At 39.9% G+C, this 18,912-nt stretch overlaps 1 protein-coding gene across 3 annotated transcripts in view; it reads right to left on the bottom strand.

Annotated features, from left to right (window-relative positions):
• pard3ba (par-3 family cell polarity regulator beta a) overlaps positions 1-18,912 on the bottom strand; it is a 315,539-nt gene that overhangs the window by 63,877 nt on the left and 232,750 nt on the right. For all 3 annotated transcript variants that reach the window (XM_088930125.1, XM_088930127.1, XM_088930126.1), the window contains 2 exons: positions 12,796-12,900; positions 10,043-10,324 (listed from right to left, as the gene is read on the bottom strand). In XM_088930125.1, coding sequence (XP_088786251.1) covers positions 10,043-10,324; positions 12,796-12,900 — 387 coding nt within the window. The remainder of the gene's footprint in view (positions 1-10,042; positions 10,325-12,795; positions 12,901-18,912) is intronic.

The raw sequence follows: 18,912 nt of genomic DNA, 5'->3' as shown, positions 1-18,912 counted from the left end.
CACAGTGGGTCACTGGATCCAAGTAATGAAAAGTTTGTTCAAACTCTGGAAAAAGGATAGCACTGTCTGTGGATGACTGAGACGGAACATTAGGGCTCACACAGGCCCAAGCTAGCAATAATTCAGAGACATTCATTTAATCTAGTTTGTCACACTGAATAAACTTTCACTTGAAGTAGCTAATTTCATTTTTTTAAAGATTTATGCAAAGCAATAAATGCAACTTACATCAGTGGAAAAAAAGCTACATTTCAAAACCAAATTATAAGTGGGTTATGGTACGGTAGTCTCCAAAATGTAGAGTTCCCCCCCCCCCCCCCCCAGCCTGTTTACTCTGCTCTTCATCTCCACTAAACATCCAATTTCTTTCTTCTCCAAACATCTCCATCAACTTCTTTTCCACCAACAATGACCACTGGACGTGACTGCACTTTTCAACACAAAGCCCCTCCTCCTCGCTCATGTCCAGCCAATTACAGCACGTTTAAACACTACGCCTCTCCCAGTCATTCAGATCCAGCCAATTAGAGCTTCACAGGTTGATATTTAAACCTTAAACAAGTGGAGCTCTGTAATGCCAACACATATGACTTGCACGGACTACTGACCAGGATATTACAGATAAGAAAAACATGCCAATTGCATTGGATGGGGATGATGTCAATGTACAAATGTGTGCCTGTCAGTTTCGATTAAGCGCTGGTAATAGTGTCCCTTCTACTTTATCCACCTGCCTTCGTCTGTCAGCGATGAATCATGCAACCACGATGGTGGGACTGGGAATTCTGGCGAAGGTCTTCGTGACTCAATCCCACCAACATCGCTAGCGCTTGCTAAATACTGTCCAGATGAGAAGTACCTGACTGCAATGCTCTTAGCATTTCAACCCACTTGCAAAGTTTGTTTTAAAGCCGTTAAAATTTTGGTTTACTAGAAACAAAGTACATTGCACACATTTGGTTATATTATTATCATCATCAGAAGATGACTGCCTCTGACTCCAAAAAATGAACCTTTAAGCCAAGTTAATAAAATAATCTCCTTACCGATGAGTTCAGAGGAACAACACAATTCACACACAATTCTCTCCAGCAAGGAGAATTTGGCTTGCTGAAATACACCCATCTGTGGCTTCCCATTACAATGGACAAAACACCATCAAACTGTGTTCAACTTGGGAGTTTGATTTTCAAATAATATAGAACTGTGAAACCTCTAGAACCAAAAATAGTGCTGTACAACATCATGAAACTACAGGAAATTGCACCAATTTCGGCATAAAATGGTTAGTTCTGATCAATCCTTCAGGGTTCAGTATTAAACCGTATCATAATATTCATAATAGATAATTCACCAAGGCCAAGAGGAGAACTCTGCATGAACAACTTAATAAAAAATATTTTTTGATCTCATCTGATGCACGAAGTAAAAGGAAATAAAAAACTAATTTGGGGTGAGACGCACACAGTCACGCCCAAAGCAGGAATTGAAACAGTAATCTTCTGGCAACACTTTATCGTAACTTTTGAACTGCTTGGCATCGGTTGGTTTTCCACTATCAGGTCTTATGCCTCTGTGGTGGAGTCCTATTGCGTAGGGCCATTGAAAACACACTCAGCAGTGAGAGAGTTAAGTGGTGTCAGGGGACTCGAACTGACACAAATGAATTCTGCCAGTCTTTCCTCCCTGACCAACACTCTGCAATGACCATCACTGGCTGAAGCTCCTCCTTCACAGCGGCTCCAGGGAAGCCTGGAGAGACTGCAGTGAAATTCCGCCGCCTAACATTCCAAAAATCCATTAGCTAATCCCGGGAACATAATTAGAGCTGCCATTTTGATTGAGCGCACGCCATGCCGTCCAAACGAATAACACTATCAATGTTTAATTAGAAATCACACAGCCCATGACTCAAAACTCTTCATCATGCAGTTCGCCTGCCGGATTAGAAAAAATAAAGTGCGCTCCGCACTATGACCTGCACATAGTAAGGACAGACAAAGAAGAGGAAAGCAGGGGGAGGGAGGCATTACATTTTCAGCAATGCTTCATTTGGTCACCGCTGTGTGAAAGGGAAAAAAAAAAGTGTAGCCTAGGATGGTGCATTAACCAAAGTTTAGTAGAGGGGTAAGCAAATGTATTTCCTTCACAATGAAGAGACAAACTTAGACGGCACCACGTGTAGTGACCAGTATTGATCCAGCTCTTTAGAAAGGATGTTTATCAAACGTCTGATAAATGAAAATAAGCAGAAAGAAACATGAAGAACACCCACAAGGTGGTTGAAATTTCGGGGAGAGAAACGCACTGTGGCTAGCATTTCCGTGCTAAGCACTCAGTTTGGAAGCTAATGAGCGTGGGTGGGGGGGGGGGTGTAATTTTGTGACTTTCGACGCTTCGTTTGTGCCTCATTTTCACCTTTTCCTTGGCGCTTTCGACCCACAATGTCAGGAAAGAGAACTGCAATTAAAAGAGGGGAAAAAAAATCACAAAGCAAAGAACCAGTATGGATGTTACAACGCAGATTATAAGGTATGTGTGGGTGGGTGTGTGCCTGGTTGATATTGGTCACAAATACAAATACTTGTTTATAATATGCTTTAAAATGGCTCTTGTTTGTAGGGTGTGAGTATTGGAATCATTACCTATAACCCAATGATGCCCTCATACATCAATCACAGGTAAAACATGGGAGCATATATCTATAAGTAGCATGTTATAGTGACCTGTGAGTGCTCTGCTTCTCTGTAACACCAGACTGGTGTTATAAGAGGTATATGTGTATTAAGCAGGTCCTTATTTAATTTCTAAAATTGTTGGACTGGTTGCAGGAATGGCAGTTTATTCTTGCATTCCCTGTATCACCATACATGTAATTGGAGAAATTTTAGATGCAATTTTTAACTTGTAATGGTGTTTTCTAGGGTGTGGGGGTGGCAGTAGAAAGAAAGGTCAGGTCAGCAAATCTTAAGTGCTTTGCAAATGATGACTCGGATCTGAGCCACATAAATCTAGCGCAAAACGTGCTTTCGACAAAGCCTGCCGTCTGCTTCTGCGCGAGCCCGGCTCCGTTCCAAAATTTATAGTTCAATTTTAGAAATGGACTGTTAAGTGTGTGGGAGTAACTGTCAGTCACAGCTGACATCAAGCGGTATCTCCTGATCCGATACGTTGAGAAAGACGCAACTTGACCAACGTCTTGAAGCCTGCAAAAAAACAAAAAGACAACTCCCAAGACTGATGAAAGATGCTCCAAAAAATTAGCTATGTCTTCTCTTCTTGGACACTGTGCAAAGTAAAAGAAGGAAATGCATGTAGCCAGGGCCACATTAGATGCCATAAGTATGAAGCTGTTACACTATCATTCTATACTAATAGTTCAAGTTTACAACCTGCCTGATCTGCGGTTGGGCAGACAGCAAACAAAGGCTAAAACACAGGTGCCAAGAGACACCACTGCAAAACGTATCCAAGATAAGGGCGAGAAAGAAGTGTCAAAACGATTTCACTATCCTACAACCGACTCTAAGAAAGTATTCTCAGAAAGACTGTTTTGTGGGCATCAGAACATTTGACCAGGAAGCTTTGGAAACTAAAACTAAAACATGAAAGAAACGGTTGCAATGAGAAATGTTGAAAACATTAAAGGAAAACAGGTAGCAATTTGTTTTTCCTGCTCCACCAGAAGGTGCCGACACTTTACAAGGTACAGTGTAAACTACTGTAAAGTCACAATTCAAGTTTCTCTCAGGCGTTAAAAACAGAATTTGTGCAAGCTTTGGGGGGGTAAATTGTCAAAAAGAGGGACAAAAACCATATACAAACCCCCTGTAATTTCAGCAAATTAAATGTGATTTCATATCATATACTGTATGAAGTTCTCCGCCACTTGCACAACACAAGGAGAGCAGCTCAGAAGCTTTTATGTGCCTGCACAGATGACAGTAAAACACAGCTCTTTAGTCCCTTCTTCCTTAGATTAAATGACTAGTCTCCCATTTAGTGACATTTTCGCAAATGCAGTTTGACAACAAAAGACAGCCTTTTCCGACAGCTTGGCGGAAGCCTTTCTAACCAGAAGTGACACCGCTTTTTAAACGCCACGCGCAATTGCAAAAGGAATGAAAATGATTTTCGGAGACGTTCCCTTATTGAGGCACGTTCTCCGTTGTTTTATTTATATTCGTCCTCCTCCTCGTTTGTTTAAACAGCACTGCGTCTGGAGCAATTGATGCCGTTGGTGGCGGTTACTACCTGCAGGGCTGACCGTGAGCTATACGTTCGGAGATGAAGGCTCTGTGGCTGTTCCCCTGCTTGATTCATTTTTTTTCTTGAGATATCTTTCTTCCTGTAGACGTTTACACTGAGAGGTGGGTCTCTGCAGGCTGGCACAACCAGAATCCACACATATGCTATTCAAGCAGAGTAAGATCACTGCCAGTCCTGTTGGGATTCCACAGCTACATCTCTGCATTTTGAAAAGGTCAAACGCATTAACCATACAGCTATACTGAATCTTACAGTGCGACGCTGGAAGCACAACACACAAATGCAAATCAGCGAATCATTCACGAGGACCAATCTTGTAGCTTCAGGACTCATGCACCTGGAGTGCCCGTGAAGCTCAAAACTGCATTGCGCTTTGCACAATCGCTTTCACTTCTCTCTGCTGCCGAATTAAATACGCTTAAAAATAGACTGCCCTGGCACACGGCAGCTCTTCCTCTCGTTCCGAGCTGCAAATCTGCACAGACTGCAGGGCCAACACGGAGCCACCAACTCCCAGCCCCTGTGCTAAATGAACCAGATGAAAACCCGTTAGCCAAAGCTTTCATTTCATGGAGGGAAGACTTGTTGCTAGGTTGCAAGACATTACTGTGGCACTCGAGTGTGTGTGTATGTGTGGCTGCAGCAAGGATGGAGAATCCAGGAGAGATGTGCCTACCAAGCTGAGTGTGTGTTGTGCAGGTCTGACAGTCGCTGATTACTTTAATGAGGACTGGAAAAAAGAAAAACTCAAAAAAAGGGGGAAAAATGAGTGGCGCTCTCTGGAGAGCAGCAAGCCACTTCAGACAGGCAAACATGTGCTCTGTCCGTAACTGCGAGATGAAGAATGACATTTTGCTAGCTCTCTTAAATTAACCATGATAAATCTGTAAAAAGGGCTCCTGGCAGGGGAGCCTCAGAGAGTTTGCCTCTAATTTGCCCACTCCGCAATCTTCCGACGATTAGTAATGCCTCTTGTGCTTGTTTAGCTCCCCGCCTGGTGCATTACAGAAATGGCCAGTGATTTCAGAAGTAGCAAATGCATTAAAAGCAAAAAAGGAGACTCCTCCATCATTACCTGCAGAAGAAAGAAAAAAAGGCAGCGAGCTGCGCTGCCTTAAAGATAGCAGCTTGTGGCCCCCTTAAAAAGAACTCGAGCTGTTCCCCTACTCAATCAAACCCCAGCCACTAGATTAATTAACCCCCTGAATGAAATCTGAAAGGAGCCCTTGAGATCTTGAGAGGAGCACTAAAAGGTTTTCTGAATTAATTTATACACTTCTTTTTTTTTTCTGATGGTGACAAACTGCAACGCTGAGGGAAAAAAAAAACTCAACTAAGTTTGAACCTGATGCACTCTACATGAAATACACTTTTCTTTATAACCAAGCCTTCCAAACTGAAGGCCCATTAGTCTTAATGAAAGAGGTACTTCACTTAGCCCTGTTTATCAAGCTTGTGACTGCACACCTAACACAGTATGCGATGGCCAGGCTAATGAACTATACTGCTACCCAACACCTTCTCCTTTTCTCTCTGACTGCAGCTGTTCCTTTGCCCCCTTTTCCCTCGTATTAAAGATCATTATTTGTTTCTAAATGGACAGGAGAACCTAAGGGTGCTCCGGTTGTTATAGTTACTTTTCTCTCTGCAGTTGAGTTCCCTCTTCAGGAAAACCACTCTGCTCTCAGTCCCGGCCCCAGCCTCCTTCAGAAACAGGATGCACAAGTAATGTACTGTAGGAAAAAATAGCACTGACATTCCCTGTGAAATTATTATTTGGGATGGCTCCTTTTTTTTTGTTTAGAAAGCTTTCTCTCTAAACGCCAAAAGAGGGGTTTGGGGTGGGTGCGTGTCTCTGGCCACAAGTGAGTAAAGTTGTTAGGGTTTGAGTCCCAAAGTTTGTACATTTCTTGTCATTTTCTCATCTCAAAAGGCTGCACTACGTTTCTGCAGGGAGTATACATGTATATGCTACTCATATTTGGCAATTTCATTTTACTGGCAATGAAGGTAATGGACTGAGCTATTCTTAATTTTCCCCTTGTTTCATAAACAGTGTTGGCTCTAGTCTCTATACCTGCATCTTAACTAGCAGGTACATTTTCCAAATGGGAAGCACTACACTAACAAAGAAAGCTCTTCAAGCTGTAATCTAATGGAGTTCAGATAGAAGTATCTATTTAGTGCTGACGGACAATGTTAACTACAATTTAGATTTATTTCTAGATTTATGTACTGTATGGTACATGAAATACATAAACACTATTTAAAAAAAAATCCTTCTTTTTGCGAGTGTGACTTTTTTTGTAAAAGTAAAATGTAAAAGCTCAACCATGTTTTATGGACATAGATCAAAGGAGTTTCTATCAGCTTTATAAAAACAAAAAACAAAATAAATGTTTGGTGCCAGTTTCTCCATTTTCCCCTACTCTTTGCAAATATGTATGTCCGTATTATTATTTATATGTTGTCAGGATTATTATTTGCTGGAATGATGTAAGCACAATTCTGACAAATAGGTGAACAAATAGATGGTAGCATTTTTAAAATAAAAATCGTTTTAGCAAACATGATTAAATGAATTATACTGAATTATACCCTAAAGAAAAAAATATTAATTTCCTCAGTTCTCTGAAAATGCTGCATTTGAAATGCTGAAATGTCTTCCATAAGTTATTCTTTTGAAAAAAAAAACACCTACTATAGAATGTAATTACAAAATTAACACACAGAAAACGAAATTCTTATGAGTTATTATAAGGAACAAACTATATATATCGAAAGAAGATAGTTTTTCAGGATAATTAACTATCCTTAAAGATTTCATAAAGAAATTAAATGTTAGTTCAATGGCCTTTACGATTCCCACAGCAGACGTTGTTTAATTGCCTCTCTAAATAATTTTGCCTTTTAATTATTTTTCCAACGCCTAATGTTAAATCAACGCTGCCATTTCCAACAACTTCATTTCACACTTTATAACTTTTGAACACTCAAACTTTAATTGCAAAACTCTAAATATCATTTGAAAATCATTTTGCTGGCCCAGTGCTTTCATATGCAATTCCTCATTCATTAATTAATCAGCAGTTCTTTAACATGTTCTGTACCAAACGAAATGGAGAACCATTATAAGGAGTTAATAAATGATTAACACTCATAACAAGCTTTCAGATCGACGTGTGCCCTACGTGCTGCACAAAGAGTCTTTGTGATTACTAGAAATGAGAAATACTAAAGTAATCGCTAACTGATTAATCTGCCACTCACTTTTTTTAAAAAAGCTATTCGCCATAATTTTGTCTTACTTTCCAATTTTGTGAGATGTAGTCCATAATGTGAGTGGTTTTGAACATGGTTTATAATGATCAAAATATATTTTTATTACTACTCCTTATTGTTGCTTAAAACATGTTTTCTATCGCCACCCACACAAGAATCAATCACCAAAATATCAGAAAACCAAATGGTTCACAATAGTAAGAGTAATCATCAGCCATTGTACTGTACATCAGCCACTCCATAGCAGAGAAGATGGAGAATTTAGAAAATTCTTTAAACGGGTTCAAGTGAAATTTGAGCTTGGCCAGATTATGAAAGCAAGGTGGAATTTAATCAGGTTCCTGGGGTTAAAACCCCCCCACTCCCTTATGGACAGTGCCACGGAGCCTTTAATGGCCAACTAATTGTGACTTGGCTGAATATCTCATCTGAAGGACTGCACGTGGACACTGTGCTCTAGGTTAGTCCCTGGGATCTACACGGCAGCACTAGTTAGTTTTGAGATTCTGGTCCAGAGGGTTTGCGGTTTAATTCCCCATCATTTGACAAGATGGTCTGAGGAACCAGAAAGCACAGCATACACGCATATTTCCACAAGCCTTTTAGATCTGCAGGCTCGTCTTGAGTTTATTATTTCAATTTATTTCAAAAAGTGTTTTGGCATCACCAAATCTAAGCCAAGGGTTTGATGATTTCTCTTTATTTTTTGTAGTCTCAATGTTGCATACAGTACTTATGTACTGTACTGTAAGTCACTGAAAACTCAGGAAAGAACTGGAACGCTGGTCAAAGTCATGTCCCTCATCCAATCATCTAAAATGAATCTAGCAGCACTCTGGGGGATAAACAATCATAACATAATCATAATATTTAATTTCTTAAAAAATAAAAAAAAACACTTCCAAATGATTTGTGCCTGTCCTGACATACATCAACTCTTTAATCAAACATGATAACAGGATCCTGAATGTTGAGACCATGTATTCCTGTACATGGTTGAAGAATTAATTGGTGCTTCTTTGTCCACAAGCATCAGCAAATCAGTGGGTTAAAAATATACTGCAGGGATGGTGGAGGAAATACGTACCCTTCAGTAGCAAGTTAACAAATAATTCTCTGTAAGGAAGCACTATGAAGTGTTCCATTACAAACCACTTAAGTCATTCTTCATCTCAAGGCCACACTAACAAAAGAGATTATATCTCCATTTGACAGAATGAGTCTAACATGCAGGTTGACAAACCTGGGTTTTACTAGTTATTCAACGACAATGAAAATATTCAGGGGAATGTTGCCAAGGGCCTGCTTATGAGTCAGGTAGCCATTTGGTAACAGAAACAGACAAACATGTAATTCGTAAGTATGCTGTAGGCCTCCAAATTGAGCCATGAATTATAATTTACAAAGCAGATGTTTATAATGAAACCAGTTATGTAGTTATGTAAAGGAAGAGGTGATTATTATGGGAGATTTCAATTTTCTGCACATACACGGGGAAAAAGATCAGCAAATAAAACTGAAATTTGGCTAATGATGACTTTCCTACTAAAGAAGGTAGAAAAACAAAAATAGTAGCAAGGGCATTGTCATCAGTTAAAAACAGACCTTCGATTAAAAACAATGTACAATTTTGTTTGTATTTGAAAATCAAGGATAAACCAATAAACATGGATACGTTTCAAAAAAGGTATCCTTTACCTATGGTTTTAAAATGTGAGCACACAACACCCCGTTGAAGAAGGATGTACCAAAGAACAGCAAACTTGACCGAACTTAAAAGCTTGGAAGTATTAAACACTACTCATGAGAATTTAGAACAGAATTAAAAAAATACAGCCAACAGTGTTCACCCCTTCAGGCGCAATAAGGTACTTATAAACTTTAAACTTTTCAAACTTTACTTTAAACTTTGGATTTAAATGTGCCCTTCCACCTTTTATCATTACACAAAAAGCAGCTCCTATTACTTTATTAGGCCTGTCTAAGCTCTTACTGTAACCCTGCTCATTGAGTTTTCTTCATCTCTGCTGCCAACACAACTACTATTGATCAGCAACAAAGTATATGCTTTACACAAAGGTGCTTGAGTGAATGCGATCATGTTACCAACCAAAACATGTTAACATAATTAAAAATGGTTTCAGCTGACAATCTCCAATCCACACTGCTGACTGCTAAGACAGCCAAACAGTGTTCCCAAAAATGCGATGGCTATGGAGAAAGTGTGAACTGTTTTCAAAGACATGTATTTAATTGAAATGTGTACAATTAAAGATACGGCTTTGAAAAATGTTCTTATTTGTCCCGTTATCATCACTGCTAGTACTAGCTCTACTGCCAGAAATATTGCCACTTGCACACTGGCAAGCGGAGCCACCCTTTTAAACTGGTCTGACCGATTCTGACCGATCACTAGCGATAACGAGCGAGATGGGCGGGTTGGCCTCACCCAGTTGGCGACACTTCCTGTGGCCACACGCCTGTCCCTCACCTGTCTGGCGGCGGCTGCTGCTGCGGGCGTTGTTTGTTGACTTTGGCGTAGAGCCCCTCTAGGGCCTCCTCAGGGGGGGCTTCCCTGCCGTGGCTCACGGGCACTGGCGGGGTCTGAGGGGAGGGCGTCCTGTTCCGGTTCACGCCCTGGCCGGGGGGCATCTCCCGGAAATGGTTGATGCGGGCGTAGTTGGGGTCGGCGTCGTCGTCCTCGACGTCGGGCAGCGCCTCGAAGCGCTCCCTCGCCTGCTTCTCCCGCAGCTCGTGGTGCTTGGCCTCAATCCTGGAAAGGCGGAGAGATGAGAGGAGCCGAGACGACACCAGTCTGCCGCCAGGAGCGCGATTTACCAGATCGCCGCAAGCTGCAGTGCCAAGGAACCTTTTCAGACGTGCAAAACGTACATTACCACTGGAATAGCAACTAGGAATTACAGTATAATCATTCCTCTAATTGTATTTAGCTAGGTCCTGCTTTGTGCCCTATTTATGACAAAAAGACAAGACATCAATCACTCACTTAATAATCACTTGACTTACCAATGCCACTAAACAATATCAAGCTACATCAAAACTGACTTATCTTTAGTATTTTAACTTGTAATATTTATGATACGTTATGAATTAGAAACACTATATACATAGCAAACAAGACTGCAATGACACAAAACTTTAACAACTACAGTATCTGCAAAATGATGTAAAGGAAGCAGACCAAGCAGCCGAGACTGTTGCAGAACTCAGATGATGTACAAAAAACAAAATAAAAAATTTTGATCAAAGAGCCATATGAGCCATATTGATCATAGAGTCATGCTCCGTTTTTATCGACCCACTAAATGAATGCCTTCCCAAGACTCATGAAACTTCCTGTCTTCACTCCTTGCAGATTTACCGGATTCATCTTGCTGTCGCCAAGCAAGTTGTTGTCTTGTTTTTCTTCCTGCTTTGCAAAGCAGTTTATTATTTACCACTATGTGCGAGTCTCTTCGTTTGTACAATGGAGTCATGTGCTATGATTTTTTTTTACCTCTAAACCTCTATGTAAGAGGAAAGCCTCTTTGTGTATACACTAACCTGCTGTATATAAAATTTCATTACTTTGTGATGAAAGGCTTCTTCGTACAGAGCACGGATGCGGACTTGGCTTAGAAGGGATAGTGCTATTTTAGCAAAGGTACATTAGCAATGGATAAATTCTATTGGTCTTCAGATCAAATCTTGGTTTCCTCACCCCTGGATATATGAAGTAAATTAATTACAACATAGAACAGCAAAGGAAAAAGTATCATTTCCCTCCCGGTATACAGTTTAGCAATATCTAAACCTAAGCAAGTCTCTGTCTTTAAATCACATTCTTTAATGTGATGGGTAGACATGTTTGGCAGGATTAGTTCAGTCTGGTTTTTATACAAGAAGCCATCCACACGCACAGGCCAGACCTCTAGACACAACACAAAATCCTTCTGTGGCTTAAGCGTGTTACCATTAGGACATCTCTTTTCCTGCTGATGAATTGACAAAAAAAACTCTAACGGCACACACAACACATAACAAAACATTTTTGCTTTATTAAATGAAACGCACTATATGCAATTTCCTCTCATTCGGAAGCTGCTGCCATAAATTTAGCTATTATAAAAAGGCCTTGACAGCACTAAGTTTCTGTTCGTTTTTATTTTTTCCAATTAAATAAAAGCTTCAGCAAATATAAACTACAACAGGAGAGTAGGAAGGCATCCCTCCTTCAGTCGAATGTTTTTTTCTTTCTTTTCTTATCAGTGTTGCCCTGCGTGGGGACTTTTACTTGTCCACAGATGATGTTATTCAGTTTCTGAAAACTCTAAAGCACCCAGGGTTTGGAATAGTCACTTCACGCACCATTTCTAAAAGAATCCTCACAGTGGGCTCGGCACAATTCAAACAGATCCAAAGCAGACATTCAGAATGTGAAAAAGAAAGAGCCATAAATTTGCCTTTTTTTTGGTAAGTCTGTTAATTATAAAATAAAGAAAAATTGGAAACCATGAGATAGTTCATATATCACCATTTTTTTTTTTATCCAGCGCATTTAACAGTGACGCCCTGCTGCTTAATTGTGGCATCCTTGGGGCTAAAAAACATTAATAGAGTTCAAAGAAGTTTTTAATTCTAACAGTAATTGTGGCCTTTATTGAGGCAGGAAAGGCTCAAAATGAACCTGGCCAGTCAGCGAATAATTCTGGAATTGCTTTAATTCGTGGTCTGAAAGGCAATAAAAACAATAAACGCTTATAATTATTCTACTAGTACCGGCCTAATTTGCTTCTCCCAGGGCTACACGTTACTCGCGCTAGTAACCTCCTCTTCCCTGACAGAGCTGTGCGGTGCAGTGTGAGGTCACCACGGAAGAAAAAAAAGATGATTGGAAATTTCAAATTGAAACCAGATGGAGGTCTAAATACAATTAGGTGCCTGATAAGGTCCTTTATTAAAAAAAAAAAAATCCTTAGATGAGAGACTCCAGCATCCTGTCCATTCATTAACTCTTTAAACCCTGAATGAGTCCCTTTCAGTCGGCACATGGACACCAGATGCTCCTGACGGGATGTTGTTGCATTTAAGAACTGCCACCCCCTCCTCCTCCACTTTCCACCCCCCCAGAAGGAATAGAACAAAAAGACTTATAGTGCTTTTCAGTAAATATATACAGTACGTACTGTTCTCTTCATATTACACCTGTTCTGTTTGTACAGGAGTACAGACTTCAGACTTTACCTTTCTCTCTCTTCTTTCATTTTCTCCAGCTCCTCCTCACTCAGCATCTCAGACTTCTGCTTCTGGAGAGCTGTCTTTCCCTTCTCTTCCTTCTTTTTCCCAAACCTGAGGAGAGAAGGGAAAGGATTTTAATGGCCATGGAGTGTCCAAAACACTTTCATCAATAGAAGCAAATTACTCAAAGGCCAAGTTCAGCAAGGCTTTGACAAACATCTGAAATTACAGCTTTTCCTAAAGACAACTGTGTTTTCTTCATCACTATCTACTGTATATATACGGGGACAGGGATAAAGACAATGAAAAAAAGAGCCTGGTTAATCTAGTCAGTTCTATTCCATTTAACACATTACGGCTCTGCCTTATTTCCTCTGGTGTTGAACACGTGTACTAGTGGATCACTGGGCTAGCAATTAGCAATAACTGGGCTGTAAAAAGCTCAGTCTGTAAATTATGTTATGCACTGTAAACTTTCAATCCCACGTACGCCACCCGTGTACGTTAGCACACTATCTTGTATGAAGCAAGGGTTACTCTGCTCAGAGAACATTTAATATTTTTACAAATAACATCAGTATTACATGAAATCAATGTAAATACTATACAGAACCATTAGAATAAAACAAGAATTACTTTTAAACTTATCACCATTTGGTGCTGGCTAGCAGCAGGGAAGATTGGCCAAATTATGAAAATTATCAAAAACTTTGTGAAATAGGGTTTTATAAATACTAAAATAAGGCATAAAGATCCAATAAGGTACACCTGCTGGAAAAGTACATAGTATTCTGGTCTTGATTTAAATTAAGCAGTAAAATGTTGCTCAGACTGTTGCAGTAATGAACAAGCAGTGATTATGGTAATTTTTTTAATTGTTAAAATGCCATGGTGAGCACCCCAGCACTTAACACGCAGATCTGACTACTTTGGGAAACTAGACAGTACATCAGTCTTGGATATCACAGACGTAAGAGCTGGAGGAATCAAGTGCAAGTAAATAACAGCGTGAAGTATAACCATATTTTTTTGATTTCCTCAATCCAGGGATATATGAAAGCAAACATTCAATAACAAAATCGAAACCAAACCAAACGCAGAGCCAGTCTTTTCAAAAAGTGCTTCTTTACAACTTTGTATTGTTGTCGGACTCAACAAAAAAAGACTGACATCTTAATTACTTGGCACTTTTAAGTTAAATTTTAACTAACAACAGGTTTGGGTCACACCTGAATCAAGATCTTAATTACGGCAAATCACAGCATGAAGATAGACGATGAGACAGCTGTAGAGGCCGGCATTTCCCGTTAGCGATTGTCCAAACGTGGCTTGAGCCACTGTTTCATTAATTTACTGATCCGGCCTCATAACTAATGCTAAATAACTACTGCAGGGCAAAACATTAAAACGCAGCTTACTGGAATATTTTTAATTTTGGCCTTGGTATGCAAACTGTTTCGTGCATGTAATATTGATGCACAAGTGCAGACTACTGTATATCAAATCTATATCAGGGTGAAATAGCCAGCAGCTGCTCACAACTGGCAGCCCACTGAAGCTCAGCAGGTGTGAGCCTGGTCAGTACCTGGATGGGAGACCTCCTGGGGAAAACTAAGGTTGCCGCTGCAAGAGGTGTTAATGGGACCAGTAGGGGGCGCTCACCCTGCGATCTGCGTGGATCCTAATGCCCTCATATAGTGATGGGTGCACTATACTGTAAAAAGAGCGCCAACCTTTGGATGAGATGTAAAACCGAGGCCCTGACTCTCTGTGGTCGTTAAAAATCCCAGGGCGTTTCTCAAAAAGAGTAGGGGTGTTACCCCAGTGTCCTGGCCAAATTTCCCCCTGGCCTTTACCAATCATGGCTTTCTAATAACCCCCATCTCTGAATTGGCTTCATCACTCTGTTCTCCTCCCCACTGATAGCTGGTGAGTGGTGAAAGTACTGGAGCATCATCCAGGTGTGGCTACACGTTGGTGGGAGAGAGGAGTACCCATTACCTGTAAAGTGCTTTGAGTGGAGTGTCCAGAAAAGTGTCTTGAGTGTCTATATAAGTGTAAAGAATTAATAAATGATTAAAATCTTAGTCCTGCAATGGTCCTTATAGAATGCTGTTTTTTTAAAAATATTTTTTCAGTGTCCCCTAACAAATGTATATTATACATAATACATTTTCCTCACCCACTGATACTAGTTCTAACAGGCAATACTGATCTTAATAAGAAGGTTTGATGTCAACACTATGGCCACTGGAGTGCAATGCACTGTAGCTCACTCTCCTATCAGCATCTGGGATGAACTTTGTGGAAAAATGCCTTTGTGGAAATTTGAACTAGTTAGTAATGCAGGGCAGAATTTAAAGCATGAAGGACACGAACAATTAAAAGAAAAACAGAAGTGTGCTTTTAGAAGGAAAACGCCCCAAACATCACTATTTCATGATGATAGCAAGAGAGAAAAACATATCTTTGTAAGTGACATCCATGAAATATTTATTTTTCCACGAAGGCTTTCAGCTATGGCATCATAGAGATAAAAGTCTTAGCTTTTTTACTGCTCCCTCCCCAGAGTGCTTGGGCAGAGCCTGCAGGAGCAAAGTTGCTGGTCAAATCGACACGTCAAGCAATTTTAATCTCTAGGTATGTCTTAATCTTATCTCGGGTCCACTACAGGAACTGAAAGGCTTAGCAGTCTTAACCTGGGCATCTGCCTGAAAACTTTTTGAAATTCCAGCTCCGAGGACAAATTAATGAGATTAGTGTCCCCAGGGAAGCCTTCAGTCTTCTGCATTACCTGACTCCAGAGTCAGCTTATTCTGAAAGAAAGAAGCGAATGTCGTTTTTGCTCTTCTTGTTTGTCATTTTTGCTGTGTTCTACGGTTCTGCACCGCACGGGACTTCAAATGCAGTATTCCACTTGTTCAAGCCCGGCCCGCGAGGATCCTCATGGGTCCAAACACCCGACAGCACAAAGGGAAAAGACACGCGTGGCCCAGCCAAGGAAGGAACGTGGCACCGGTGAATTTTGTTTATGAGCCCGCTTGGCTCTGCTGATCATTTTCAGAGACAAGAATGACACCACCTCTCCTCGTGAAAGAATGGAAAAAAAAAACTCCCAAAAACACAGCTGATGTCAGCCGCAAAAGACGATGAAACACGAGACTGGCACATTCTTGCTTCGCGCAATGATCACAGGAGCGTTTCATCTGATCTATCTTTAATAGGTTAAGCAGTCATGAATCACAGTTTGTTTGAAGTATTCCTGCCCCAAACAGATATTGTTCTCAGCACTGTTTGTCTTGATTCATGTTACTGTCTGCAGCGCATGCTTTTATCACCGCAGTGATTGCTGGCTCATCCTGTGTGGTAAGGCAGGCACATTCACAGTCTTGAAACGAAGACATGCCAACTCTTTTGTGTATCAGAAGAACACCTTCAAAACAGCCATCCTTTATCTGAAAGCTAGTTATTCCTAGTAAGGATGACAGCAATCTAAAACCTATTTTGGATGCACATGGTCTAAGGTGGATCCATGACAAGGCACACACAGGGAGAATACTTACTTAGCCCGTATGTCTTTGGGGGATGGACAGAGTTCCCTGTAAAAGCCACATGAACCAAGGAAGAACATGCAAGCTCCACAGAGACAGAGCTCCAGGCTTAAAAGAAACCCAGAACTGAAGGTCTGTGAGGCAGAAGCATTAGCCACTACATCACCAAATCACCCATTTCCAACACAAAGACAAAAAAAGTAACAGAAAACTGCATTAAATGGAAAAATATAGCACTAATAGTACTAACATCTGATCTGGTTATAATTGTAATTAAGCCAATAAGAAAAAAAATACACTCAATTCAAATGCTTCTCCTCGCTCAGTGTAGGCACACTAATAATTAGCAGAGATTTTTGACTATTTTTTTGAGGAGTTCAGGGTTTTTGACTCATGCCACCCCTGCTATCTCATGGTGAATCAGGTATTGCTGCTTAAATAAAACTCACGTTCAGCACAACGTCTGAGCCTTTACCCCAGCAACTCTGGAGACCAATGAAATTATTGGCACTCCGCTTAACCTAATTACTGCATTTATCTTATTAGCTTTAAACCATTTAATACAACTGTTTTGCATGCAACGACCGTAAATATACTTTGCCTGTTAATTAGCTTGTGAAATTGCAGCATGAATGTCAATGCAAGAACTAAAACAAATACCCCCAATTACTTTGTAGTGGAATGAAAAAGATTTACACCAATACAAATACATGCTCATAAAGGATTACATTATTTAATAGATTCATTCTTTGTAAATATCCCTTTGAATATAGGATCCTCAACCTCCCTCTGTAACTTTTCATTTCATAAAAGCTGCCCAGCAACATCTTCAAGGACATTGCAGACTTTTTGTCAGCAGTGGTGAAATGAGTCAGTTCCACAAAGTAGTGTTATCTTAAGCAAGCGTACTCAAGTTACCCTAATAAAAGAAAACTTAAATGGTGGACACATTAAAAGACGTAGCAATTATGCTGCCAGGTTATGTTAACTGATACTGTATGTTGGCTCCACATTTTTGAGGCTCAGATCTGTGTGTCACACAACATGTCACTTAAGCATGAAATTAGAATAATAAGACGAAAACCACAACTAACTGTCGCAACATCAACACAACAGCGATCACTGCAGACCATTTTTTTTCCATACGGAGAAATGCGTTCTCTCAATAAATGTGAAAATAATTCTTCTGCGACTTTGTAGGAATAAAAGAGGGAGATACAAAAAAAAACAGATATAGAAAGAAACAGATACGCAGATGAGTCAGGGCTAAATGACATGGGACATGAAGAGAAAACAAAACAATGAAAATATTTTATAAAAAGACTCTGCAATTGCTTGAAGATAGATTTTACTTATAAGACAGGTCTTATGCAAGAATTGCTTGCTGCATTTCATAAAGCTTTGCTTGAATAATCTATGATTAAACTGCCTCTGCACTTTGAAAAAATACAATGCACCTTCAGAGATGGTACACACAATTGTGTGCCAATGTTAAAAGAGTTCATTAGCAGTGTATACAATTCCCTTCTTATTTTGTACTTAGAAATACCTACTATATCTGTAGTGCATTTTGTTCTCACCCTTTTAAAATAAAAATGATGTCTTGCTAAAGGCCATTAGACATTCTCTAAAGATTAATTTATCTCAGATGTCTTGTTTCAGAAGGCAAAAAAAAGCACAAGCTGAGAATCATCTAATTTCGACATATTAATGTTGTTATTCCTCCCAGCAAGTTCTAATTAGACTGAAGGGTATCTTGTAGTACGTGGATTTCTTTAATTATCACCCTATTTTCTGTTCAGCCCTAGCTTTGAAATTTCGTACAAGCTCAAAACTAACTTGATTTCAAAACATAGGCTCCTAATCTAATTTTTTTATGGACAAAGAATGTTAATAAGAGAAGTCTTAGGTTTCAATTTTAAACTACAAAGGACCAGGTTTTACTCTTTGTAAAAGAGTGCCTTTGTCAAAAATAATAAAGCATGTTTTAAAGGAAAAGTGATTGAAAGAAAACCCATCATTTAATAATGTGAACACTTTCTGTGAAGGGGTCTTGTACTATTTGTCTCTTCTTGGAGACCTCTGACTATGAATCAGATGTAAACAAATAACCGGTTCTGGTCAGACTGCAAAAAGCTTGGTGCATAGAAAAAAAAACTATTACAAAACAGCTTGAGCCATTTTTGGTTTCTAAGAGCTGCAGGCTGTAGTACATAAGGTGCCAAATATGTCATGCCAGACAGTGATGCTTATTTAAAACAACTGAAAAAATGCGGGGACTATACCTTTGGGTTAAGTGGTGGTTTTGCTTCAGTGGTGCAAAAAATCCCACTAATGGATCAAACCATGGGAGATATTTTTCCATCTCTGAATCAGAACAGAGCAAACCCAGCTCCAGAAGTCAGAAGCAATGTCAAGCACAGGATGGATAATGTGTGACCCTAGATTTACATCCGTGTCCAACAGTAGTTGTCTGCAAAACACAACACTCTGAATAACCTCTCTCTCAAAGCTTTGCAGCTCTGCCATTTCAGAAGACAAAAGAAGCTGACACAAGAAAACGAAAGATTCC

The sequence above is a fragment of the Atractosteus spatula genome, chromosome 13, assembly GCF_055471065.1.
Source record: "Atractosteus spatula isolate fAtrSpa1 chromosome 13, fAtrSpa1.hap1, whole genome shotgun sequence".
Lineage (NCBI taxonomy): Eukaryota > Metazoa > Chordata > Actinopteri > Semionotiformes > Lepisosteidae > Atractosteus > Atractosteus spatula.
The sequence above is the reverse complement of the archived record's forward strand: the minus strand, read 5'-3'. Positions and strand labels throughout refer to the sequence as shown.